This window comes from Protopterus annectens, chromosome 5.part1, assembly GCF_019279795.1.
Source record: "Protopterus annectens isolate FY-2018-M chromosome 5.part1, PAN1.0, whole genome shotgun sequence".
NCBI lineage: Eukaryota > Metazoa > Chordata > Ceratodontiformes > Protopteridae > Protopterus > Protopterus annectens.
The window spans coordinates 393,644,982-393,672,612 of record NC_056736.1 but is presented as its reverse complement, the minus strand read 5'-3'; the positions used below and the strand labels follow the sequence as shown (position 1 = coordinate 393,672,612).

The 27,631-nt window shown below is 38.4% G+C and overlaps 1 protein-coding gene across 3 annotated transcripts in view; it reads right to left on the bottom strand.

The window, feature by feature from the left end:
* The window catches only part of REPS2 (RALBP1 associated Eps domain containing 2), a 2,057,440-nt gene that overhangs the window by 446,599 nt on the left and 1,583,210 nt on the right, over nt 1–27,631 (bottom strand). For all 3 annotated transcript variants that reach the window (XM_044073054.1, XM_044073053.1, XM_044073052.1), the window contains exon 11: nt 25,156–25,231. In XM_044073054.1, coding sequence (XP_043928989.1) covers nt 25,156–25,231 — 76 coding nt within the window. The remainder of the gene's footprint in view (nt 1–25,155; nt 25,232–27,631) is intronic.

The window sequence follows — 27,631 nt, the reverse complement described above, 5'->3', positions numbered from 1 at the left end:
GCAAAAGATATGCTATTATCATATTAGAAGACTAAAAAGTAAATGTCAGGTTAGTAGCTTCATTTTAGGGCACATTTAATATTCAAATTTTCATTAAGCCCAATAGTTAGGACTGCAGCAATGTGGAATGAAGAACATCTCTTTAACCTCCAATAATGTGTTAGAGTCACCAAAAAACATGGGGATTGCTTCAATAACAAGAAATTTAAACCCAGTGAAACTTGAGCAAGTAATACTATGTTTAGCTAAGGCATTACAGTTGTCTCCTTTTCTAATTGCTGCACAATGTTCTTTGATTCGAGATGACAGTTTCCTAGTAGTTTTTCCTATATAAAATGCCATGCATGAAGTGCAGAAAGCAGCATATACAACATTAACAGAATTACAGTTAAAATAGTTATTAAAGCAAACAGTATAATTATTCTGTCTAAACACAAAAGAGGTGCCTTTATAAATGTAAGTACAAGCAACACAGTTATTACAAGGAAACCTGCCAAATGTGTGCACTGTATTATCAGGGGCTAACACTAGAAATAGAGAGTCTCTATTCTCAACAAACATCCTGAGCAATTTTGTGTGCTTATAAGTAAAAACTGGAGCCAATCCTAGTCTGTCAGACATGTCTTAACTATTAGTTAAAATATCCCAATTATTGCAAATAATATTTCTAATGGATTGTGAATCCCTACAGATAGGTATAGGAAAGCTAGTCTGTCTGTCCAGAGAAGTGTTCCCATTAATAGTGCTAGAAGTAACATGATGTGCTTGGATTTTTGGGTTTGCATTAGTGAAATTAGTGTGTTTATGTTACTATGGATTGTTAAAACTTATATGTTGTTAGCTGCAAAGGAGTGTGCAATGGTAAGGTTATGATGTGAAGAAACAGTAGAGGGAGTATTAGCAGTCTCCACAGAATAGGTGGTATTTACATTACTTCTAGGAACAAATCCATGAGAAATAATAGGAGGGAATTTGGTGTGTCTAAGTGATACATTTTCTGAGAACAGAGAATTCAGCAAAGCTTCAGGATAATTTCTTAGTAATAAAAAATTAGTAAATATTTCACTTTCCTTAATAAAAACATTATCATCACTAATGAAACAAGACAGTCTAATGTACTGTCTCCTAGCCAAGTTACGCTTCATAAAAAAATAGATGCATGCTGGTGAAGTCAAGATAGTTATTCCTAAATGTTTCTTTTCTATGTATATTAGAGGACAAAGAAAGAGTGTCAGTGTCTAACCTAATGTGTGTATCTAGGAAATTAATCTATTTACCATATGCAGAAATTTTAAAATTAAGGAAAGGTAAGCTACCTGACAAGGAGTCAATGAACTCAAATAAAAGAGGATCACCACCCTGCCAGATAAAAAACACATCATCTATGTACCTCCTATAAAGTCTTCTGTATGCAAATCCAGGTAGATATACTTAAATGTCAGTCTCCCAAGCAGCTACGACTAGATTAGCAAAAGATGGGGTCATCCTTGATCCCATCGCTATATCTATAATCTGCTGAAAGATATAATTATTAAAATGAAAAAATTCCCTTCGAGAACCAACAAAATAAGTGTGCAAATAGTTTCTGTCTTATCAACTGAAAAATTGGTATGCTGGGACAGATAAGACTTAAGAAATAATAAAACCTCAGCATGTGGGATATTTCTGTATAGGGATTCAATGTCCAGTGTGACCAGTATGTTATATTGAGCAGGAGGAGGATGTAAAAATAATAGGTTTAAAAAATCCCATAAATCCCTAAGGTAAAAGGGAGACAGTTAAACCACTGGGTTAAGTAAGGAAATCTAGGTATAGAGATTTTCTCAGTTGTAGTCTTCTTATTAGAGACTATATGTCTAAAGGGAGGGTTAGATTGGTCCTTATGAATTTTCGGAATGCCAGAAGACTTACCTAACTGAGGACAGTGAACTGACATAAAATCTGCTTCAACGTCCGAAATAGCGTGCCTTTTAACTAGTGAAGCTATGGTTCTATCATTTTTTTTTTAAAAGCATGGTTAACCTCAACAACAGAGGCTTTCATATAATATAGACTGTTGTTTAAATCACTTAATGTTTGTAAATATTTATCCTGCTCCATCAGAACTCCCATACCTTTGTCAGCCCTCATCATTCTCAAGGATTTGTCATTTTGTAGTGACCTGAGGGCTGGCATTTGTTCACTAGATAAGTTAAACCATTTCATATGACTAGAAGCATTAAATCAACTTCTAAAATCTTTTTCACACAATTTTAAAAAAATAAGTAAATTATTATTCAATGGAGGGTTATAAATACTTTTTTGACCGGTAATTTAGGCACAGAATGGTCATCACTCATCATTATGTATGGGAGTTATTAAAAGGTGCTCCAACAAAGTATTAGTTTAAGGGTGTGCATACTTATGCAACCAGCGTATTGTACATTTTTTATTTTTTATACTTTTTCCCCTAACAGATTTGTTTGTTTTTCAATTGAATTGTACAGGTTGTAGGTCACATTAAATGTGGGAAAAGTTTTGATATGATTTATTGTGGTCTAATTTTTTTATATCACAAAAACCTGGCATTTTAACAGGGGTGTGTAAACTTTTTATATCCACTGTATGTGAACTCATGCCTTGAATATTGCTGTTCATTTGGGGGGGGGGGCAGTGATTAGCACACTGCAAAATTTTTTATTTAGTTTGAGGCTGTTTAAAAACAGACATTCTCTGTATTTTCCCCAAGTGGTGCTGTGTATTTCCTCTCCACTTTTACAATTGTCTTTTTCTCGCTATCCCCCCACCAGAAATGGCACAGACACAGGCAATTACCTATGTCACTGCGCAACTCATGATTCATCAAGATGGCATGGTGCAAGTGACATGTCCTTCAAGCCCATACATGTCCTTGAATTAAATTAATCAATTTCAAGTTAATTTGTGTATACACTAGCACGTATGGCAGTGCTGTCCATTGTCTACCCTTGACTGATTTGCCTGCCAAACTCCAAGGTGAAGGCTTAGATAATAAAACTTCCACTTTTTTTACAAAGGAGAGGTGTCAAACCTGTAACATAACAATATAAACTGCTGGTGTGACTCCTGGCTAGGATTATATCTGTGGACTGGTTTTAACAGTCCAGTCCACAGAAGACTTTGGAAGTCTGATTTGTGAACAGTCGATCTGCTAGTAGAGTTTTGCTGTTCTACTGTGGTCTCCCAGATACTCACAATTCTCTTGCTAGCTTCTGTTTCTCTCCCTAAAAGACCAATGCAACAATTCTGCAGCAGGACACTGCAAACAAATCTCTATACAGTATTCATCTGACAGTTCCAGGTAGTCACTCTGCTCCATCAGCTCTGAGCATCTCTAAAGCCTTATTGGTTAGGTGATTTCAGTGAATTATTACTTTTTTCACTTTCCAGACAATCCAAAGTCAGAGGTGTACAAATAAGGTGTCTATCATTCACAAGTAAGGTTAAAGAGGGATGCAGTTCTATGATCACTGACTTAGCTTATTAGTTGAAATATGTATATGTATGTGACCACTACATTTTTCACTTCTTTCACATGCAAACCTCAGAAGCATAGATTTTTTTCTTAGTGTCAGGCTATATGTCAAAGAAAATGACATAAAAATGGTCATTTGTTGGGGTGGGGAGGCAGTGTAAGCCTCTTAAGAACAAGATGGTAACAACATAACTGTGGAAATTTCATGATGGTATATATGTGTGTGTGTGTGTGTGTGTGTGTGTAGATATATATATATATATATATATATATATATACACACACACATACATACATACACACATACACACACATTCAGTGGTGATATACCCTCTTAGAAGGGACATATTCCACTGCAACACTATGTGCAAGAAAGGAGTTGTTCTCTAGAAACAAAATGATGACACAACCTATATTTTCACTATGAGCCTGTCACTTTATCTTGTTACATCATTATAACTTCTCAGAGTCATGAATTCAGATGTCATTAGATTCAGTTCACAACTAACATGCACTTTTAATTTTTTTTCTCACAGATGGTAATTAATATAACATCAATGTTATACACAGTGTTGCAAATATACTACAAACATGAGAAAACTACAACTTCCTTAAGTAACCTTTTGATGTAAAAACAAAAGTCCTAAACAAAGTTTTAAGCACCTTTCAACACTATTAAGCTGTAGTCCAAATAAGCTAGAGCATAACAGCATCTAGAGGCCAGCTTCCACAGAACAGCAGTGAGAAGTTAAAAAGCTTTAAAAGCCGTAGTGCATTTAACTATCACACACAAGCACAGAAGAATGTCACGGTGAAATATCAGCTTTTACAGACATTCAATCATCAGAGGGGAATTATGTTTATGGCCACTGTTCGTGGGGCTGTGCCAAGTGCTTTTGCATTTCTCAAAGATATGAAACACTTCATGATCTTTCACTTTTATCTGTACCTTGTAGCACACTGCAGCAGCTAAAGCTCCATGTACTGCAAAGAATTATGATTGGGTCTTTACAATCATAACTCTCAAGTGTTATGTATTCATGGCATGGATGTCAAGATTCACCACTCATACTGAATTTCTTGGCACCCACACCTCAAAAACATTACCTGGTTATGATCACAGAACTGATCATGCTCCACAAATATATTTTGCTTGTACATCATAAAAAAACACCTTTTTTCATTGAAAGTGATACTTTGCAGCACTTGGAATATTACAGAATTAAAAGAAAAGGAAATATCACCAGAAATTATGGCTTGACATTCAGAAATTCATTGCAAAACTGTTCTATTACCTCTGCACCTAAATGCACAACATAGCATAGTTTGTGACTTAATAGCTAAATCTGTTGTCAAAATTTTACAAAAAAATAAATCTCTAACTGCATTTAAAGGTAAAATCTAACACCAATACCGCCTACAAATAGCTTTACATGGCCTTTAGAAAGTGCCAGTCTGCATTAAATTCAGTTTCCATTAACTATAGCTATTCCAGATCTGCTCTGAGATTCACAATGAAACATGTCTAGGGTGTTTATTATATTTTCATTAAATTACAAAACAAAATGTGCAATTATTTCACTGGATAGCACAACATTATGATATTATAACTAACATGCAATTCAGCAACTACAACCAATCGACTATCTACACATACAAAGCAGATGATTGTAATTATAGGAAGATCTTATGCAACATACAGATTCTCCTAAGTATACCCCTGACCTTTAGTAGTGGAATGCACATCACCATAGTAACATACTTCTGCTGCACCATATGGGAGCAGTCTGCTAGGGGAGAATCATGATGTACTAATCCCAATTACCTTACCAGTAGACTAACTGCTCAGTATGCATACCTGTTATGCACATGCACAACATACAACACATGCCCCTGTGTGCTTACTGTCATTTAGAACTTTCTAATATGTTACACTGTGCTCTTTTTCCTTTTTGTGCAGAAGCTTCACCATGCCTCTTCATTGCGCCACACAGTATGCTGGTACTCCCCATGAACTGTACTTTACTGTACTGTGTTGTGCCCACACAAATGGACTATCACTGCAGAACTTGTATAACAATTCAGCAACTGCTGCGGGACTCATGTTCAGCTAGTGCTGAGCTTCCTGGGATATCAATATGGTGATCTACTGACTGACTGGAACTTCTATGAATTGTCTGGCAGCCCCACTCTGACTATATCTATATGTGATACACACAAACACACAAACACACACACACACACACACACACACACACACACACACACACACACACACACACACACACACACACTTTTATTCATTTGGATGCATTACTATTTTGTTTTCCCTACTACCTTGCAAAAGATAAAACAAGTTATTAAAAATAAATGGATGGGAAGCCTGACACAGATTTTTCTATTTAAATTGTTCTCCACAAGCAACACACAAAATCCTTCACTTCACCCATGTTTATAATCAACTGTGTTTCTATCAGTTTTAAGTGAGTATTTTTGACTGTGTTTTGTTTTTAATGTGGAAAGAAACACCCATGTCTTTTGCCGAAATAACTTAGATAAGCCTGGTTCCAAACTATGAATCTTCAATACACATTTAGGCTACAATAAGATTTTTAAGGCTACTATCTTTGGCTCAGTACTTTCCAGAGTACAGCATCGAGTATATTATAAGAGCTAGATAGACCAGTCAGCATTACTGGTGACATTCTACTGCTATAAAGCAGAAACACACACACACTCACACACATATATATGTATATATATATATATATATATGTATATATATATATATATTTTTTTTTACCAAATTATGAAACATACAAACAATCTTCATAACAATCTGGTAAGAAATACAACTATCACAATACTGCAAGCAAACCTCTTGCAAAGAATAGAGAAAAAATAGAAAAATACAATCAAAAAGAGAAATTTGCACAGAGATACTCCTCCTTACTTCCCAAATCTGACAGTATTCCTTCACCTTACTGCAATCTCTCCTTAATTTCATTTCCCTCGCCTTATTCTCCTGGACAGACAGTACTCTATGGTATGTTCTAACATTGTTGCAGCTGTAGTGTGTAAAGTGGTCAATGAGGGAATCTGAATCCATTTTTCAGTAAAGATTGTATGGGAATCAGTTTATGTGTTACAGTTGTCATTCACTCATCCTAATAATATGTTTCCTTAATGGATCTATATTAGTTTATGAAGGTTCACTTCAGTGAGCCTCCATTCATCAAAGAAAAACCATGAAAGGTTCACTTCAGTGAACTTTCTCATCAGCAAAGGATTTACACAGGGAAAGGAATTAGTTGGCCAACATAAGGAAATGTGTCCTTTTCCGACTAATACTAATATACATACATGACATAATCTACCAAGAGTAAAGTTATTCACTGTGGAAACTTCAGTAGAAGAGACTATCACAACATGACATCCTTGATTGGTAATTCTGACTGGAATTGTTTCAAAGGTAATCCTAACCATAAAATTTATTGGAAATGCCACCATTATCTGCCTCTTACAACTGAATGGCAAGTACATTCTCAATTTAAGCCATTACTCTAACAGAAATTATGTAAAGACAATTTTGTAATGAAGTTTAAAATGTCTAATTTCTGGATTCTCTACATACCAGGCAGTAAAGAGATTAAAAAAAAAAAAGATAATTGAAACAATGGTAATATGCAAAGCAACATATATTTTTCCTTTTGAAAAATGCTAAAAAAAAGCAACCCTTTCCCTGGTTGAAACTTTACTTTTAAACACTTTTATATACAGATAATACATTGGAGTCACCTCTAATGCTAACAAAGTCACAACACATCTGTTTTTACTTATTTTTTTAAGTGATGCACAAAATTACTCCAAACTACGATGACACTAGAGTACACCTCTTCATTCTTTTGCGCATAGTGGGAAGCAAGAATTGAGCTGCCAGAGTACAATATGCAGGTGAGATGCTAAAATTAAAACAGCAGTATATGGGTGAAAAATCATTTGCTTGATTCTATGAAGCATATTTTATTTCTTACCTTCCAGAGATTCCATATGTTAAGAACACAGGATGTGTTGCATAGTTTTAGCAGTTCTACTGGATATGGATGTACAGCTTGTGATATATATATATATATAGAGAGAGAGAGAGAGAGACAGAGAGAGAGAAACAGAGAAAGAAAAAAAAAAAAACAATAACTTTTATTACCCATCTCTCCAGCACATTCTATTTATATCACAGGCAAGGTTTTAGTCTTTAGAATGAGTAACGCTGGTACTGTTTGTTTTGTGGATATGCAGGAGGTTCATCAGTGTGGGATCGAACAATGCCCTCCCTGTATGTCAGGCATAGATCTCCCCTCAAAAGCCTGTAGGAAACAGAATACAGGGATAGGGCCTTGAAGCGGTCAGCATAGGACATATATTACTTACGCCCTGTATTCTTTTAGTGAGGAACCTCTGTGGACGTTTCAGTTGTTGGATATGCCTGGTTAGGTACATACCAAAGGGGGAATTGTACTCAATGATAGGTCTGATGAATGCCGAATACAGTGGAACAATGACTTCCTTGGACTTGGATGCCATACTTTTGTAAGTTGTGCAACATAGAATGATTTCCTCACCACTGTAGACACATGAAGATCAAAGGCTAGATTACTATCTCTGTGTGTCCCTAAGGTCCTGACTACTGGGTCAACTCTAAAGGGTGTGTTGATAATATGATAGTTACCAGGGATGGGATGACTTCCCAAAGGATACTATTATGCATTTCTTGGCATTTAGTTTTAGTCCGTGGCTCTGACACTAACTGTTTGTCTGTGTCAGTCCCTCCTGGAGAACATTTGTGTCAGTATGAGATTCAGTGACCGCTCCTAATTTGCAATCATCTGCAAATTTAGTCAGCCAGAGACCACTGACATTGGCCTTGACTTCTGAGAAGTGCCAAAAAGGAGTGGTCCAAGGACTAATCCCTGAGGGACTCGACTTGTGACTGTCATCTTTGTAGAGGTGGACTCCTCAATTCTAACTTCTTGGGTCCTGTCTGTGACCCAGTTGGCAATCCACCAGGTGACATACTGGTTTGTACCTAACCTATTGAGTCTGTCAACAATGCCTGAGTGGAGTATTGTGTAAAATGCCTTGCCAGGTCAAGGTAGGCAGTGTGAATGATTTTGCCCTCATCCATTGCTTTGCTGACCTTCTCAAAGAAGTCCACCAAGTTGAGTAGGCATGATCTGCCCTTAATGAAAGCAAACTGGGTTGGGTCCAGTGTCTGGAGGTTTACTATATCTCTGTTGATCATATCCATGATAATTCTTTCCATGGCTTTACATACAAGACTAGTGAGACTTATGGGTCTGTAGATGGCCCACCTTTGGTGAAGAGGGATGACTGTTGCCTTTCTCCATTCATGAGGCACGAAGCCTGCTTGAAGGCTACAGTTAAATACTAATTCCAGAGGCCCTGCTAGGTCATGTTTCATGCTATTTAGAAGGCATCCTGGGATATTGTTTGGGCCCATTGATGCAGTGGTCCTGGTCTTAGAGAGAGCATTAAGGACCTGTTCCCTAGTGACAGTAGGGGGGAGTTATATTTGATGATAGTTTCTGAGGGAAGGTTGAGGGAGAGAAAGGAGTAAAGTTGGAGCTGAATTTATCAGCCAGGAGGGTTGCTATATCTTCTGGCTCAGTACAGGTGGCTCCATTTACAATGAGCTCTGCACACAACTGTGCATTGCCTTTGAGGCTGCAGACATAGCCAAAGAATGCTTTGTGGATATATCTTTGGTCTGGGAGGCCAAAGGCTTACCTCAAATTTGGCTTTAGCAGACTTTATTTGTCTTCTGAGTTGTTTGTTTTGTTTGATGAGAGTGCTTTTATCCTGCTGGGTGCTGCACCTCCTAATTTTTGCCATGATTTTCTTCCTCCTGTTATACATCTGACTGATTTTGTGATTCCACCAGGGTGGCTTGTTTTTTGACTTAGTTCTGTATTTCTTTCTGGTGGGTACAGCTGCCTCTATGCAGCTATTAACATGCTTGTACAGGGTTTCTGTAAACAGTTCTGCATATGCAGAAGTGTTCTCAGCGTTTATAGGGGCTTGAAATGTTGCCATTTTCTCACTTAATAGAAGGAGGTTAGCCTTAGAATAGTTCATAAATGTTCCCAGTTTAGCTGGGGGTCCAGGTTTAATTTTTACTTCAAGGGAGACCATTTTGTGGTCTGACCTTACCAGGGAAGGCATTACAGTAGGGGGTGTGTAGGGGGTGTGCAGCCATCTCCCATATTAGTGAGGACCAGATCCAGTATGGTTGCACCCCTGCTTGGTGTACTGCCTATCTGATTCAGGGAGTGCGTGTTTACAAAATCCAGGAATCTCTGTGCATGTACATTTGAAGATGTATAGGATTCCTAGTTAATAGTGGGGTAATTAAAGTCACCCATGAATATGGTATTGGGTTGGACGGTTAGTGTTTCTAATAAGTTTAAATACATATGGGTTTCTTGGGTCATAGAGGGGGACCTATAGCTTGCAAGGAAGTGGTATTGGATTTTACCTATAGTGATATCGATGGACAAAGAAAAGCATGCTGTGGGGATAAACGACAAATCAGATTTTCCCATGTAAAGCCTTTCCTTCACATTTCTAATGAACATAATTACAAAATGCTGGAACTGCCTCAAGTAATCCCACAGGCTGCAAATTATGCAGTTATAGACAATGAATGGAACAAAAGAGTCAAAGGCCAGCCTCCAGCTAGTTGCTGTTCTTTGAGTAAGAAACATGTTAGGTAGTGTTCTTATCTAGCACCAGAAGGGACCTCCTGTAAGAAAACACCAGGGAAGAACTAGTGAATGCCACATCTAACACTGGAAGTGACAGTGGTCCCATAGAATCACAAAAGTTTCTTTCTCACTCTGACTTATAATGCTGCCAAGGAAATGTTGGCTGGAGTTGGGGATTCTATACTTCCTATTACACAAGCAGGCTGAGATGACTCAGACCAAGATTATTGCTTTAAATTTGCCTGGTCAGTTTCAGACACCTTTTAGGCTAGTCCAACAAAGAAATGCTCTTTGAACTGCAGACAGTTTCCTCACATTTAGCCTTGGCTCAGATTCTTGGCATCATTTTTCAAAATACTGGGCCGGCATTTAAGGTATACAGAGCAAGAATATGAGCCATTGTGAAAACCCCATTTAGAATATTTTTATTACAAGATGACAGTGGTGAAAAAACACGACTTTCCACTGTGGTTGCAGAAAAAAATAATGCATCATATACAGGAACAAGATAAAAATTAAGGAAATCAGGGGGGGAAAGAATTTTACACTACAACATGGGGGAGGGATGTGACAAGGTATGAGGTACATTGTAACACACGTGGAAATGATTTTATGATACAATGAGACCCACTACAGCAACAACCTGATAAACCTAAAGTTGTGTTCCTGGGGGAAATGGGTAACATGCTCTCCACCCTTACTTAAAGGAGAATTCCACCCAAAGGTCAAGTTTTTTCTTTCCAAAAAGTGATAGCCCTTTCCTGTAATTCAACACTAAACATGTCATAGACAGAAAAGCATAATTTAATAATTATTTCATTTGTTTTATGACTGAACTTATTTCTGTTTGCTTTTATTTATTATATTTGTTTTGTCGTTTGTTACATCTTGAAGGCTACTAAGAGTGGCACAGTAATTGGGTTAGGTCACTTATTCCAACCACAGAGCCACAAAGAAAACAATGGATCTTAAACAATGATATTTAAATGTGCCTGATCAGTCACAGATTGTCAGCATCAAACCTCAGACAAATAGTGTAGGCTTTCAGGCTTGTGTTTTCTTATTCATTTGCATCTGAAAACTAACTCACATTTAGTTTTTTTTTTCTTCTCGCAAGTTAGTTGTCTTTCCTTTTAACCAAGCTCTGAGTGCCACAAAGAAAGAAAATATTTTCATCTTACTCATGTACCATCAATATTTGATTTTGCAATTATTTCTACCCTGTAATTTCTGTATAAGTGCACATTTCCTTTGGTGGTGTTTGTTAACACCACTTTGGCATTGAATACACTATGTTTGTTGAGACAAGTTACTGAGTTGGGGAAGAAAGATTAACATTAAAGACTCCAATTCTAGCTACAATATTAAAAACTGTGAATGCAATAAAAAAAATCTCAGCCCAGATAACACCTATTAATCACAGGGGTCAGGTTTCTCACATACGAACAATGAACTACAGATGCCATTTTGAAAACAATTAACTCAGCTTCATTTTTAAGCCTGTCATTCAAATATTCCCTAAATTGCTGCATCAGCAATGACCACTAATAAAAATAAAAGGAAGCAAAGTAATTAAAAATGCAGACTGATGTGGACAGCCAAAAAAGAAGGCAATCATAGTACTGCTGTAAGCTAATGAGAGAGAGATACAGAAACACAGTAAATGATCCTCTCATCATAGGGATTTCTTTCTCTCTCTCTCTCTCTCTGTCTAAAATGACATCAGGAAGGCGAAGGCATTGACTGTAAAACAAAATCATCCTACCTACATTTGACCCTGGATCCAACCCAATTCGGCTTTGTCAAGGGCAGATCCTGCCTGTTAAATTTGGTGGATTTCTTCAAAAATGTGACCAGGGTCATTGACAAGGGCAAATCTGTGCATACAGCATACCTAGACTTGGCAAAGGTTTTCGACACAATCCCACACTCAGGCTTTACTGAGAAACTTAGAAAACTGAATGCAAACGCCTTTGTTGTAAGATGGGTTACCAAATGCCTGACAAACTGGTCACACACTATCCAAGTGGGTGACAGACCTGTCGCTAGAGGGGGGCCACAAGGGCCAGTGCTGTTTGGTATACACTTCTCAGATGTTCGGGCCAAAACTAAGGGACTGTGGCAGACCAAGTTTGTGGATGACTGCAAACTGGGTGCAATTATTGAATCCCCAAATTATGTCACTATACTTTAGAAGGGTCTTACACAGACCAACGATTAATGTCTTAGTCATGGTCTCAAACCAAATGCAAGGAAGAGCACCCTCATTCCCTTCATGTCCCCTCACACTATCAAATTGACAATACCTTATGTACCTATGAACTGGCAAGAGACCCAAGATCACAAGTAGACTGCAACCTTAACTTTAACCACCATGTGCCTACTGTACTAAGGAAAGCTTTCTACATAGCATACTTGATTACCAAAGGCATCACCTCTAGAGCAAAGGAGGTTATAACCCCTCTACATGTGTCACTAATTAGGCCCATAATTGAGTATAACTCTCCTTTTGGCATGTACCATGCAAAGCCTGAAGCAACTGGACAGACTTCAGAGGTTTAGAACTAAGATCATCAAGGGAATCCAACACATTCCTTACACAGACCGACTAAAGTCCCTGTCACTATACCAAGTATAGTAAAGATGTCTTAGGGGAGACTTATGCCTGGCTTCCAGAGCAATCTCTGACCCACACCTAATGAATTTGCTACACATCCCATAAATCAAATGGGACTAGAGCTACCCATTCTAGGGATGTAAATATGGCCTCCAACATGAATGGGATGTGCTGGAGGAACAGGTTTGTCTCCCAGTGACTGCCCTGTCTTTGGAATAAGCTAATTCATGTGAAGCAAAGCACCTCTAGGACACTATTCAAAAGGAACCTGGCCAAGTGGATGGGGAACCATAACTTCTTACTGGGAATAGCACACACAACCCTCCTGGACATAGGCAGTAATTAATAAATACAATCCTGGGTACTGACTAGAGTATCTATGGTATTACCTTGGGATGAAACGGCTAGTTTTAAAATGACCTCTGGGTCGACAGTCTAATAACCTTCTATGATCCTATGATAACCATGGCAACCTACTTTCAGGGTATTTTAGCAAAAGTGCCAGAAATATAAGGCGAGGGGGGTGCAATAGTCCCCCCCACTTCCAACAGTTTTCCAAGATACCCTTAAACCGCTGCCAGAATATCGATTAACAGACAGACCAAAAATATGAGGTAAAAATCTGGACAATCTGTGAAATTCTGGAGAGTTGATAGGTATGATCCTGAGTGATTTACCAGAAAATTAAACATTCTACATGGGACAGGGCAAAATATGCAGTAAAATCGGGGATATTCTGGAAAATTCTAGACAGTTTATTTATCGACTGCTGCTTCTTTACCAGGTAAGTGGGCTGGTCTATTGACTCTTTTTAGCCACCAACAGAGATCAGCATTACATTCATGTACATATTTTGTACAGTTAAAAGGTATGTTTAATTGTTAGTGCAGACCTGTGTCCTTATTGCCTTTCACCCACGGAGTGCAGGATAGGCTTTGGCTCTCCTGTCCAATAGCCTGATTTAGGCGGAATTTGCCACAGAGCTAAATTTAAACGAAGCTAGAGTGACTTCAGGGTAGTACTCATTTTTCTGTATTTAATTATTTATTCATTCTCTTATACCCACTTTATTATATTCAGGATCATTATGGGGGTAATCATAGATTTCCTGACAAGGTATGGGAGTAAGCCATAAAAACAAGTTTAGATTTATAGATTCGCAGATATTCCAAGACCAACAAATCTTATGACCTTTCACGCTTTGCCAGTACCCTCCCTCAGGCAGCACCTCAATTTTCTAGAAGAGCCACATCAGTAAAACCTACAGTAAATTTGTGGATACCCATCCAGTCACTAGTTTATGTATAAGGTAAGAATTGCAATACTTAACATGCAGGTGAAGTTTATTGCAAAGGTTTGGGAGGTGCTGCCTTTTAAGCATGACTCTACACTTTGTAGTACTTACCAGCTGGTGAAGATTTATGTCCCAGATTCTGGTACTGGTAGAGATATTGGACTTGAAAAGAAACAGGAGTTCTAGGACAACTAGGTCTCTAATGGCGCAGCAAGTAAGGCAGATCTTCTCTCAAAATTTTTTAAGACACTGAATAAAAGGATAGAGTTTCCTGCACATCTTCATAAATCAGGAACTTTAGGCCTGTGAACTTTTTGGTTAGGAACCTTTAAGGTCCAGTTAATTGTGTGATATGATTAATGAGATACACCAACCCGCACTGACATTGTACCCAATAATAGTTCTCATCAATGCTGAGTATAAGGGATTGATTGCTTCTTTAGGCCATGACAATATTCCTTTGGCAATTAAGTGGGCCAAATAAAAGGATTTCCTGACAGCTACTGTCACAGGATAGAAAAAAGAAAGGGAACTATCAGCCCATGTATTTAGGCCCCTGACAAGTTTTTCATTTTGTAGTTGGGTGTTGACAATAAAATATGGAAGGGGGTGTCTACCAGAAGTGATACTACACTTGTTAGCATTTAATCTGATCTCATTTCTAGTACACCAAGGGTTCACTACGGAGAGTTCTTTCAGAAGAGTTTGGTTGTTGTCGTGTAACTTAACAACCTCCAGTTTGTAGTCATCTGCAAACTTTTTTAGCCATAGGTCTTGACTCTCCACTTGGAGATCAGACAAGTAAATACCAAAAAGGAGATGTTCCAGCCCTGAGGCGATACCACTGGTCACATTCATACTTACTGATGAGGCATCTGCAAAGCATACAGGGTATGATCTATCAACCTCTTTGTTATTCATCTTACCACAATTGGGGTTGTTTTTTAACACAATTAGCTTTTGTACGATGCCAGCCTGGAGAATGGTGTTGAAGTCCTTCAACAGATTAAAATACACCACAGGCACTGTATGGTCACCATTTACAGCTTCTGTAACCCTTTTGAAAATGTTTACCAGGTTAAATAGTCAGAATCTACTCTTTACAAAGCCAATCTGTTTGGGATCAGTTCAAAATAGTCTTGAAAAGTATCATAGTTTATGAGGGTACTTATAATACATCCCATGCTTTGTAGATGAGGCTTGTAAGGCTAATAGGACTTTATCTACCCAGGTCAGTTATAAGGCCACTCATGGATGGGCATCACCACTAGAGGGTGCCACTCATCAGGGTCAAAGACAGTAAATAAGTTAAACAGCTTGAGGAGTGTGTCTGCAAGGGCATGTTTAACACTATTATTTAATATGTGACATACAGTAAATAATACAGTCAAAAGAATTGTTGTATACCAGAAATCTTACAAACCAAGCATCTCTTATGTTTTTTTCATTCAGATGTTACTGTGTTATAAAATGTTTTATGGAATGTAACAAACCTTGTTAATAAGCTATGCAATGCACTTAAATGGGGTAGTCTCTGGCAATACTGAATAGTTTGACTCTTGCCTTTGGTGAACAAACAATTAGCTGAACGCTATTAAAAGGACTCCATGGGCCCTTGCTGTCTAGTGCCCCTCCCCACACACCACCATTCTGCCCCCTACTCCCCCCCCCATCTTGGTCATGCAAAACCATTCAGATTACTTTTTCCTTATTTTCCCATACTTTGTTGAATACTTCAGATTTTTCTTGCATTCTTTCAATATATTCTAAATGACTGGAATTACACCATAATAAATAGGAAGGAAATAATCAAATGAAGCCACCAGTCTCGGATGCACTTTAGAACTTTTTATTTTCAAAGTTTTGAGCCAAAGATGGCCTGAACAAAAACTGTGGCTAAAGAGGGTTAGAAATTCATTTTTGGTCTTCATTTTCTTCCTGCATCCCTTCATCATCCCCTGAATGCCCAAGACTGTAGTCTAATAACAGTGAAGGAAACAACATGATTCATCTTGTAGTCTTGAGGCTGCTTGAACCTCAAAAGCATGGGACTCTAGAGGATGTGAGGTACATTTTAGAGCTTTTCCACAGACTTTTGTTGCAGTCATATCATTTAGAAACCCATGACAAACTAAAGAAATCCAGTCTTATTTTTTTCTTTCATGGAAGAAATAAGTTGTGCCAAGGCTTAATGATCAAAGCTGACAAAAAGTAGCTCCCAAAAAATGAGAAGATAAATGCTTGCAAAGATACACAAATTGTTTCTTAAAACTGTGTCCTCCTCCATGTCAAAACAAAAAAAAAAAACAAGATAGCTATCTACTGTATATCCCCCTGATGTTAGAATGAATAAATGGCTTCAGTCATATATTTCAAGTTATTGGTGTCTTGTCTATTCATCCCACTCCTAAAAGACAGCTACCACCAGCTGTTTGTCAACTGGACAACCATAACAGAGCAACACATTTTAACTTGCTGATCACAGATGTGTACTCACAGTATCCCTCCTTATCTCTGCCTCCCAAAGTTATCCACCTGTATACTCATCTGACGTGATTGTGAGAAAACAGAAGAAAAATTGTCACAGTTGTGTATTCCAGCCTGTGGCTCCTAGACAGTACAATGCCCCTACACATGTTATAGTGATGTTGTGTGGATAACTGTGAGGTACAATTATGTGAAAAGTTAAAGAAATAATGACTACACTATCACAGCCCCACAAAAGCCACAGTGACCCTCTGTGCACAGTACCTCTGAGGTTAAATAGCGAGGAGAATTAGAGAAACAGTGACCACACTTTCCCCAGTCTCAAACAAGTTAAAGTGACTTCTGTGCACATCTCTGAGGTTTCATTGTGAGGAGAATTTAAGAAATAATAATCTTACTTTTCCCAGCCCCCACCATTCACACACACACACACACACACACACACACACACACACACACACATGCATGCATACACACGCTACAGTAACCTTCTGCGCACACTTCTCAACATGTCAGTTGTAGAACAGGTGGGTCCAGGGCAGAAGCCCTCCATAAGCCTGTGTCAAACTCCACTTCCACAAACTGAGTTGCACATACTGCCAGGATCTAGATGTTCTGTGATGCATTTTATGTCTTATTTTTGAAAAATAATGGCTTGTAGTGTATGTTACTGATATAATTATGCTGAATTTGAGAAAAGGGCATGCTTGTTATGTACCTTTCTAACATCAGAAAGGTGCTTAACAAGCATTTATTAAGTACCTGTTACCACTATTAAGCTCTAGTGACACAAAAGAGCACTAACAGCATCAGTGGTCACCACAAAAGAGCAGGGGGAAGCTGTTAAACACTTCATTTAGACTTTAAAAGTATGACTTAAGTGTTTAATAGTTTCCCACCACTCTAATGTGGTGGTTTCTCCCTGTGTGGCAAGAGTGTGTGTGTTACAGCACTACTGCACTTTTCCCTCTAACTTTTGAATATTTGGCTCCGTGATCACATACTATACAAGTGCAACATTAGCTTCATTTGTATGTTTCTATAAAATTTCTGTGCTGTCCTTTGTAATTGTAAAAAAAACATTTTTTAATAAACATCCCTATTTCTAAGCATGCTGTGCACATATTATTGTTACATATTAGTTTTGACAGCTCTGCACATTTCAGCAGCTATAATTCTATAATTCTTATAAAAGGTTTTCAGAGAAAAGAAAAATGCTGAGTTGAGTACACCAGATATAACTGACTACCCTGTTGATGTACAACATCTCTCCAGACTCTGGACTGATCTCCTTCTCGTGGACTATAGTCATTTTAGTTTTATTTCATTCTTTTAACAGGGTAAACCTACAGGATAAAAAAAATGCCTTTTTTATTGCAGCAAACCACTGAACAGTCTGGTTAATTTGCCTTTGCACAGAATTATTCAGGGGAAACAAAGAGAAACGATTCCAAGGCAAAGAAAGGAAATGCCATCACAGCCCAGAGCTCTATACCTGTGCTCTATACTGACAGAATGTATTATGGTAGGTTATGTTTTTTTTCCCCTATGTATATGTCTATTTTATATATACACACACATACACACACACACACACACACACACACACACACACACATATAGACAAATATTTATGTGCGCACACAAACGCACACACACGCATATATATTTTTGGTAACCATGTAACCCCATTGGATACAAATATCCCTTTTCAAAGATGACCGGGGGAGCATGGTCTGCTTAAGTGACTTGCTCAGAGTTATGTAGTAGGTGAAACGATGCTACAAGGGAATCAAACTCTCAACTACAGGAAGCAGCTCAATGATGGCTAATTGCCTTAATCCTCCATGTGAACTACCAGACCAAATATATCAGTGCCTGCTTAATGCTTGGTGTTTTGGTAAATTGATTTTTTTTCTCTCCCTGTGTAATGCTGTAACTTCTACATTTGACATGCACTATGCACTGAAATTATCTATGCCTCTTCAGAAGGGCCAGATTTTCATTGCTCTTACTTATGTTATTTTATATTTATAAATACTTGCAAGGGCTTAGGAATGCTACTATTCTTTCTTAAAGGGATGAAGACATAAGAAAAACAAACAGGAAACACAATTACAAAACAATGAGCCAGTACTCAAGAAATGTGGAAGAAGTGGAACCATGAACATTTATTAAATGGTAGTTATTTTACATACATTCCCAAAGTTTTTTTCAATGAAAATGTTATTCTTATACACATTGGAGGGAAGTAAATAAACACTGCACACCACCTGACCAAGAGTAATGCTATAATTCCCACAACCAATGTACTGCAGCCATACTATTAAAGCTTAATTATTCAAATGTATCAACCAGTTCTATGACGTCTCAACTGACAATCGTCAGGAGTTTTTTCGCAAGATCTTCATTCTAAGAGTAGGCCCATGTCAAACTAAGTAGCATAAACCATCATCAATCCTTTTTTTCCATTTTTCTACATGGGGTCAGGGTAATGCATCAAATGCAGCCATCTCTCTCTATTCAATGTCACTCTTCTACCTTCTTTGACACTCATGCCTGACTTTTGCAGGTCTTCTGTCACACAATCCATCCACCTCTTTGCTGAATATTCTGATTTCCTCTTGCCGTTTTCCTGTCTGTCCCAAATCTTCTTCACCAGACAGTCTTCTGCTTTACTGCACATGTGCCTGATACACTGTAATCTGATCTGTTTGAACTTCTCAGCAATTGGCACTACTCGAGCTTCTGGTCTGATGTCCTCTTCAACTGTCCTACAGTGTGAATCCTACCACCCATCTCAGGCACTTCATCTCCATCACTTCTAGCTTCCACAATTGTTCTGCCTTCACTGTCCAAGTTTGTATAATATACAGTAGCACTGGTCATACCACTGTTTTATACAACTTACTTTTCAGCTTCTTTGGCATTCTTCTGTAATATACTGCCCCTGACAATCCATGCCAGTTGGCTGCAGCTCTTCTGATTTTAGCTTTGACTGCCACATTCAGACTTACCTTCTCTTCAACCACACCTCCCAGATACCTGAAGCTGCTAATGTGTTCCACTATTTTCCCTTCTATCTCAATTCTCAACTTCTTCTGATTTCCCCAGTTAGCAGCCATTACAACTCTTATATGTATGTACTTTCAAACAGCATGCCTTCAGTTTTACATTCCATTACCATCTGCTGAAGTTCTTGTTCAGAGCCTGCATGTAATGCCACATCATCAGCTTTGTTGATCAATCCCTGTTGACTTGTATGCTAATGTAGTCCATAGGGTCTATATTAAATCAGCGAACGCTTAAAAAAGCAAATGCTGATTTATCGACCCCATGTAAGCGAAAGCTTACAATCCCGAACACTTAGAACAGCGATTTTTTTCCTAGGGAAAAAACTGCTGTTCTAAAAAAAAAAAAAACTTTAAAACATATGGTGGGCTGTGCCCCCACACCCCTCCCTACTTAAATATACCAACTCAAGAGATCGCACTACAGTGACGAAAATGGCAAAATAATGAAGGCGGCCAAGTGATTTCTTTCCCAGGGAAAGAATTTGCTTATATGCCGTTTCGGTATTTTGCCATTTCGTGCTTTCATGTTCAATCAAGACGCATTCAAAAGAATGCGTCTTCGATCATATAATAGGGAACCGAACAGCAGTGAGCTCAGAGCTGAACCCTAATGCACATCCACTCACGTAACTCCTCTTTGAGTCTTAACACTGTTTGTACTTGTGTTATTGCGTACACAGTCTGTACTAATTCTACCAAATGTTTCTGGGATTTAAAATCATCACAGGTCTGCCCAAATCAGCTCTCTTAGAACCTTGTCATATGCTTTCTCCAAGTCTAGGAATACTCAAGTTGAACTCTTTCCTTATCTCTAGCTCTATCTCAGCTATCTGTCTCATTGAAAAAATCGGGCTGGTTGTGCTGCATCCTGGTCTGAATCCAAACTGCTCATCTCCCATCTTACTTTTGACTACTCTATGTATTCATTTATCAAGCAACCTCTCCAGGACTGTCATGCAGTATGACAGGAGTTTGATACCTCTGTACTGCCCACAGTTGGGAATGTCCTCTTTTCTTATACTCTGGTAATAGTATGCTTATTATTCATTCATCTGGAATACGCCATTCTCTAATTTATGCTGGGACTAATTCACACATTTTGATCATATCTGCCATGATCTCATATAAGCCTGCTGCTTTCCCTGACTTCATTTTCAGTAGTACTGTTCTTACTTCTTCTAGGGTGGGTTCCCCTTCCTCTTTCATTGTAGGCTCTGCGAGTTTTCATTTAGGAACTGCTGGGAATACTCCTTCCATCTTTTTCTGATGCCCTTTTGCTGCCATCACTTATGAAAGGTGTCTGATAACTATTGTCTTTCTCCCTCTGTCTTTGCCTTGCAACCTGAAAGTTTCTTTGTGAAATCTACTGAGCGACTTTCCAAAAGTTACTAGAGTACTTTTGATGCCTTGCTGTGTGTTACTGATACTACTCTCTTAGTCTTTCTATTAGCCAAACAGCGTTCCTTCTTTGCTTGGTCAGTCTTTTCTGTCTCCCACTTTTTCTTGCACCTCTTGTTTCTTGTGATGACTTTTTGGTCAGCTGCATTCCATCACCAGCTTTAACAATGTACCTTATGTCTACACCTGGCTTAGTCCCATATTTGCTCTATAGTCCCCACACATGCTGTTTTGAGGTGATGACATTCTTCTTTAACTTCACCCATTTCCTCTTCTTCCCCAAGGAACTAAACACTGTGTATCTCCTTGAACTCGTGTTTTCTCTCCAGTCAACTTCCAGGTCTGCAGCCTACTATGTGTTGACCTTACAGCCTTCCCTGACCACTGTTTCATCTGACTGTGGTAACCAACGGTTTATGCTGTGGGCCAATAGTTTCATTGGAGATGACTTTGCAATCACTGATTCTACCCTAATCCCTTTTCTTAGTAGGAGGAAGTCTGCCCAAGTTACATGTTACAAGTTAAATGTTGGCCACTCCTGTATGTGATCCTGAGACCGTTTCTATTGCCGAACCATGTGTTAACCACCATCAAGCCATCTGAAATCTAGAATGGCCTCTCATTCTTTATCCTGTTCTTTTTGTTTAGCTGTCTGTCTGCATATGGGCATTCAGGCTCCCCATTAGCAACACCCATTCATGTTGTCCTGCTTTATCTTGTAGGTCCTATAACTGCTGCCTAAATGCACTCTTTTCCTCACTGTCACAACCCTGTTGTGGGGAACAGGCTGACAGTGAAGGCTGATTGCTATGAGTCTGTTACTAATTCTGATGACATCCTCACTGTCTTCTAAAGACTTAACCTTACAATAATTTCCACACCATTTCTAGTCTTTCTTCCCCTTGAGTAATAGACTCTCTATCCCAAGCCAAGTGGCTTGGCTGCACTGTCCTTCCATCTTGGATTCTGGATACAGAAGATGTCCAGCCTCTTCCTTGCCATCATGTCATCCACTTCAAAGCTATGTCCTGCCAGTGAGCCTATACTGAGTGCCGCAATCCTCAGTCCATATTTGGCAATTTGATTGGTTTTATGTGCAGCTTTCACTCAGCAATGTCCCAGGTAACTCAAGCAAGGCAACTGGTCACCGACCTGCCAGTAGTTTACTGATCCAGGGCTGCTGGGCTTTCTGGTGGGCACACACTAGCCAACAGTGGCACATAGACCCCTCCCACCATTAGCATGGGTCCCTGGCATGGATCTGAGTCGGCTGGGTCCTCAACCTGCTTATAACCGTCAAATACCCATGCCCATTTTTGGCGACATTAGTCAATGTGACCAGACTGCCTAGAGTTAATTTTTAAACCATCGAGTGGCTAGCCTTGCCATGACACATAATCTGTTATTCATATTCTCTTGTTTAAATGATAATGCACATCTCAGTTTCTTCTAGACAGGACACTGTGCATCACAGATGATGCCCAAAGGGGTTGGTCTACACAGCTCTTCCCTTGTCAGGCACCCTCTAGAATCTGTACTGCTACCCACAACTCCATTTTTGGGGGGTATTGAAGTGGTACCACTCAACTTGTTTTGGGGAGGTGGGAAGAACCCCAGAGAGACACAAGGAGAACATGCAAACATCACACAGGGATTGGCCAGTGGTCAGGATCGAACTTTGTGCCTTGTACATGGCAGGCAGCGACCTTAGCCATTATGCCAACTATAATGTTAAGCAACATAAAATTATGCTGCTATTTCAAATAGGAGTTGTTATACACAAATGATGCAATTCAGATGATTAAACTGTCAGACAATTATGTAACATCCAGACATTATTTCCAGTATATATATATATATATATATCTCTATATATATATATATATATATATAGATATATATATTACACCCCAGCTCCATGCCACTAAGTAATGGAGCCCTGACTGAGACCAAAGTTCACTTAGTGTCACAGCTTGTGGGCAAGCCAGTATGGATGGGTTAAAAAGAAGGGGTATTTTGTCAACTCAACCATTCTGGAAGGGAGGGTTGGGACATTTTCCTGCAATTTGGTATTCCTCCAGTGATGGTAGTATGTCGTGACTGCAAGATGGACTGGTATTAAATTTATGTCAGCAAATGTGCCCAGTCAGGATATCCCAAAAAATTCACTGCATATAACAGCAGCATTAATGACATTGCCACAGACTGTGCTCAATGTTTCCACATCCCACTCCAAATTCACCTAAAGCCAAGGCGGTCACAGCCCCGGGGGTTATTACCAGGGACACTAAGGTAGTTGCAATAGGACTGTAAAGCAGCAGTTGCTCATTGTGGCTAAAATATGTATGTGTGTGTGTGTGTGTGTGTGTGTGTATATATATATATATATATATATATGTATGTATGTATGTATGTATGTAAGTATGTCACAATGCAGTCACCTCTTTAGATTCACTGTGATACACTGAAAACACAACACTAAGCCATAAATTGTCAGATCCAGAAGGCAGACTATAATGCTACAGAGATAAAGGGAAGTTTCAGAAATTTCAGCAAGATCACAACGGAACATTAATATTTTTGTCTTGGGCTTTCAGAATTTTGTAATTTGATATCTTTGTACTTTAACAGCGTCACAGTACAGGAAAATAAGCTCAGTCACTGATTTTGAAGCTCTTTTTTCATAAGTAAACAAAAGCATAATACATCTAACTGTTATTTGCTACACAATAGTCATGAATGTCAGGGCAGTTATGCAACCTCCTGAATGGGGTCAGGGGGGGTGGATGTCAAGAGTGTGCTACCATCTTTCAAAATCATGATTCATGAAGGAATGAATGATTGCAATAAGTTTCCTAAACCTTGGAAAAGATTTACTGCAAAACAAGAAAATGATGTCAGTTAGTACATAGAACTAAAGGTGAGCAGCTAACAAACTGTTTTCTGTTATTCAGGGTTGGAGTCCCTCAGCCTCCATTTGCTTATTGTCCATCACTGAACAAGTCATTTAACTAGAAAGTACTCTCAGGCCTCCAGTGAAAATGGTGTCATCTCAGTTGAACAACCTGGTTAAAATAAAAACACTTGAACTCTGAAAATCAATTATTATTTCAAATACTAATGCATGATAAAGTAAGTGTTATAGCGCACTGCTGTAACAACTGCTTTTTAATGCTTTAATAAAACAGACACAAACTTTTTACAGATGTGTTATAACTACATTCATAAGGAGGCCAGGTTTTAAGTAATCCCAGAACAAGCTAAAATCATAGTGACTGCAATGTTTTCCATCTGGGGCAAGTGTCAGCTCTCTATGACCTTGAATAGGATAAAGCAGGTACAGGCAAACAAATGAACTCATATTTCAAAGGAAAAAGATCAAAGTATTATTTCTGTTAGTCTATTAATAAACAAACCCAGCTGCTCATGCAGTTACTGTTTTATGTAGTCTCTTGTTCATACCTGTGTCAGGATGCAAGAAACAAATCTTTCACAGTGCAGGAGCAAATGGCAAACAAGACAAGCAACTCTGCCTGAATTATTCTGGGCTCTACAAACAGCTTCCACACTTGTGAAGTATTATGAACCTTCTGCAGCTGAAAAGTGCACAACAAAATAATAATTAAGCCATGGCAAGGGACTATAGCTGTACGATTAGTACTGTGATCTACAGTGTGAAAGACTAGACAGAGAAGAATAAACAAGTGCAGTCACTTTTACATATACAAATACTTTTTTTCACTTGCTGCAAAGGACACCCCACTACCATAATGATGATTACAATTTCCATTATTTAATTTATAAACCCAGTGTCATGATATCCAGATTTAGATCATGAAATACAGGCTTGTCAGCACTGAGAAACATGGAGACACTGCAGTTCAGCAACAGCACTCTGGGGTATAAAAGTCTGAAATCAGATAGGTATAAAAACAGCACAGTAAACAGAAAGTCGGGAAGGAATAATTAACTTAAAAAAGCAGTAAATGTTAATACTTTTGCATACATACCTTGAACCTTGCTATCATGAGTTAAATCTGGTTTCTGGAAATCTGCATCAGGCTTAACCTCCAATGAAGTTCGTCTCTGACAAGATAACGTTAAACTTTTGTAACTGAAATATTCTCAGAAAGGCAGCAAGTTTTCTTTTTAGTTGAGAGAACTGAAATTTTACCAAAACAATTACAAACACCAAGTTAGGGCACCACTGCTGACCATAGGTTCTTAAACATCATGCAATTCCATTTGTAGCTGTACTATGTGTGATAACAAGGAGTTGTATACAAGTGCAGCATCTATAAAACAGCATAAATTCAACTTCAAGCTCTCCTAATTTGGTTCATTATTTGGCTCCCTGGCATGTTCTCAGTGCTTGTAAAGGCCATCACATTCAAAGTTTGTTCAGGCATTTCATTTTAGCCACTCCAACACTTTACCCCTTGTAGCACGCCTAGGCAACCTGAGCTCCTCCTTGTACCAGAGCCAAGTAACCAAGTCCATGCAAAATATCTGTTCACTGTAGAATTATTGCTTTCTTGATTTAGTACCACATAATGAAACTTTTATTAAAGGTTTTAATGATTTTGACAAATATATTGAGATAGCTTATGTAAAGTTTAATGGCACTGACTTCTGACTGGAAATTAATTTCAAGAAACAGGCAGGGTTGTCTTTCTATACTATAAATCAGTGGATCATATATTCTTTATGTATAGCAAGTGACAAACCTACCTTACTGGAAGAACCTGGTTTCAAAATCTAATTAGACTGAAAGGTATAGAGAAATGTTTCACTTGCCCTATCTGCCCAGATGTTCTCAAGCCAGACAGTCTCTGCAGACTTCATCTGGTCCCTGGTGACCTCTGTTGTCTGCCTACTTGTTTCCAAACAGAAAACTGTCATTATACATATCACCTAACAACTCAATATTTGGAAGCATTAAGGAAACTTTTTTCCTTGTTTGGGGGAAATACATGTTTAACTTTCTAAATAAACAGAAGAGTTTTCGCATATTTTTCAGATAATGAAAACTGAGTAGCAGAAGTGCTGGAGATGACAGAACAACCTTTTAATATGAATAGCAGAGAGGGACCAAAGCTATTCATTTTACACTGGTGTACCAGATGGGTATATGCTTAAAATGACTGACAACAAAAGCATCTGCTAAGTGCAGCTTTATTCAATGCCATTTTGGACACAGCTAGTAATGATCGTAAATTTACTTTATGATTTAATAACAGACTCTGACTACAACATCAAACCTGCAGTGATGGTCACTATAACCCACTAGGGGCATCTGCCGACACCAAGAAAATGATCAAGCAAACCTACTTCTGTGTCAGTCCAGAATCTGCAACTACAGTTTTTACTGTTAACACTTTAATCAATCTAGCATTTTACTTCCCCAGTAACTGAAAGCTGCATCTTGGCCAGTGAGTATGCCCCTGAATGATGCTCAGTCTGCACTAAGAAAAGGCTTTAACAACTGAGACCCACTTATGTGCAAACACTACAAGTGTATGCAGCAGCCATCTGCTTTGCCAGTTTTGCCCACCCATATCCAAGTGAACTCATGCTATCCATACAAATGGCATGTTATATAAAGCACTGTATTTTTAGACTCTGCTACTTCCTAGCTTTATGCTAAACTGAATCTAAGATAACACTGATGTAGGCTTTTCTGTGGGTCACAGATGTCTCATACAATTACTGGCCATACAAATCCTTCGCTGTTCTGAATTTAAGTATAATAAATAATTCACTTACTGTGTCCTTTGCTTTGCACGTCTACAAGGCATTCACTCTCGGATTCCTACAGAATGGAGTTACAAGTACCCACCTCTGGCAGTTGTCCCATAAGATGTCTGTCTGCCCTACTTAAAAACTAGTACAACTCTGCCGTACGCAGTTCATTCACCTGAGCTAATGCGCAGCATCAGACACAAACGTATCTAAATGCTGCTGCTCAGGGCAGGTTTCACTATTCAGTTTGTCTATGTTTTCAAACTTAATTCTACTTATTGGTTAAAAACACTTCATCTATAACACTGTGTATAAAACTAACTGACACTTACCTTTCTTACAATGTGACAAGTACTGGGTTAATGTCTACCCTAATCACCTGCTGACTGTTAGTCCTGAAAGAATTCAATACTTTCATTCAACATTTAAGTCATCTCTCTCAAATGTCCAGGATTTTGTCAATTTTGCACTCATCTTCTAAAATCATAGATGCTTTGACAAAAAGCTGGTGGATTATAATCAAAGAATAATGTCATTCATTAAAGTTACAGACTTCTTGTACTTCAGAAGATGCATACTAATTCACACACTTGATTTTTGTCAACTGTCTAAAACAATGGTACTAATATTTAAAAAGTGTTCTTGATCTGGGTCTTTTGTCCCTGAAACATTTTGATTTTGTCCTTGATTCTGGTCCTCAGAAGTTGTTAGCTATGATTAAAGTAACACCTGGACGGTGACTCC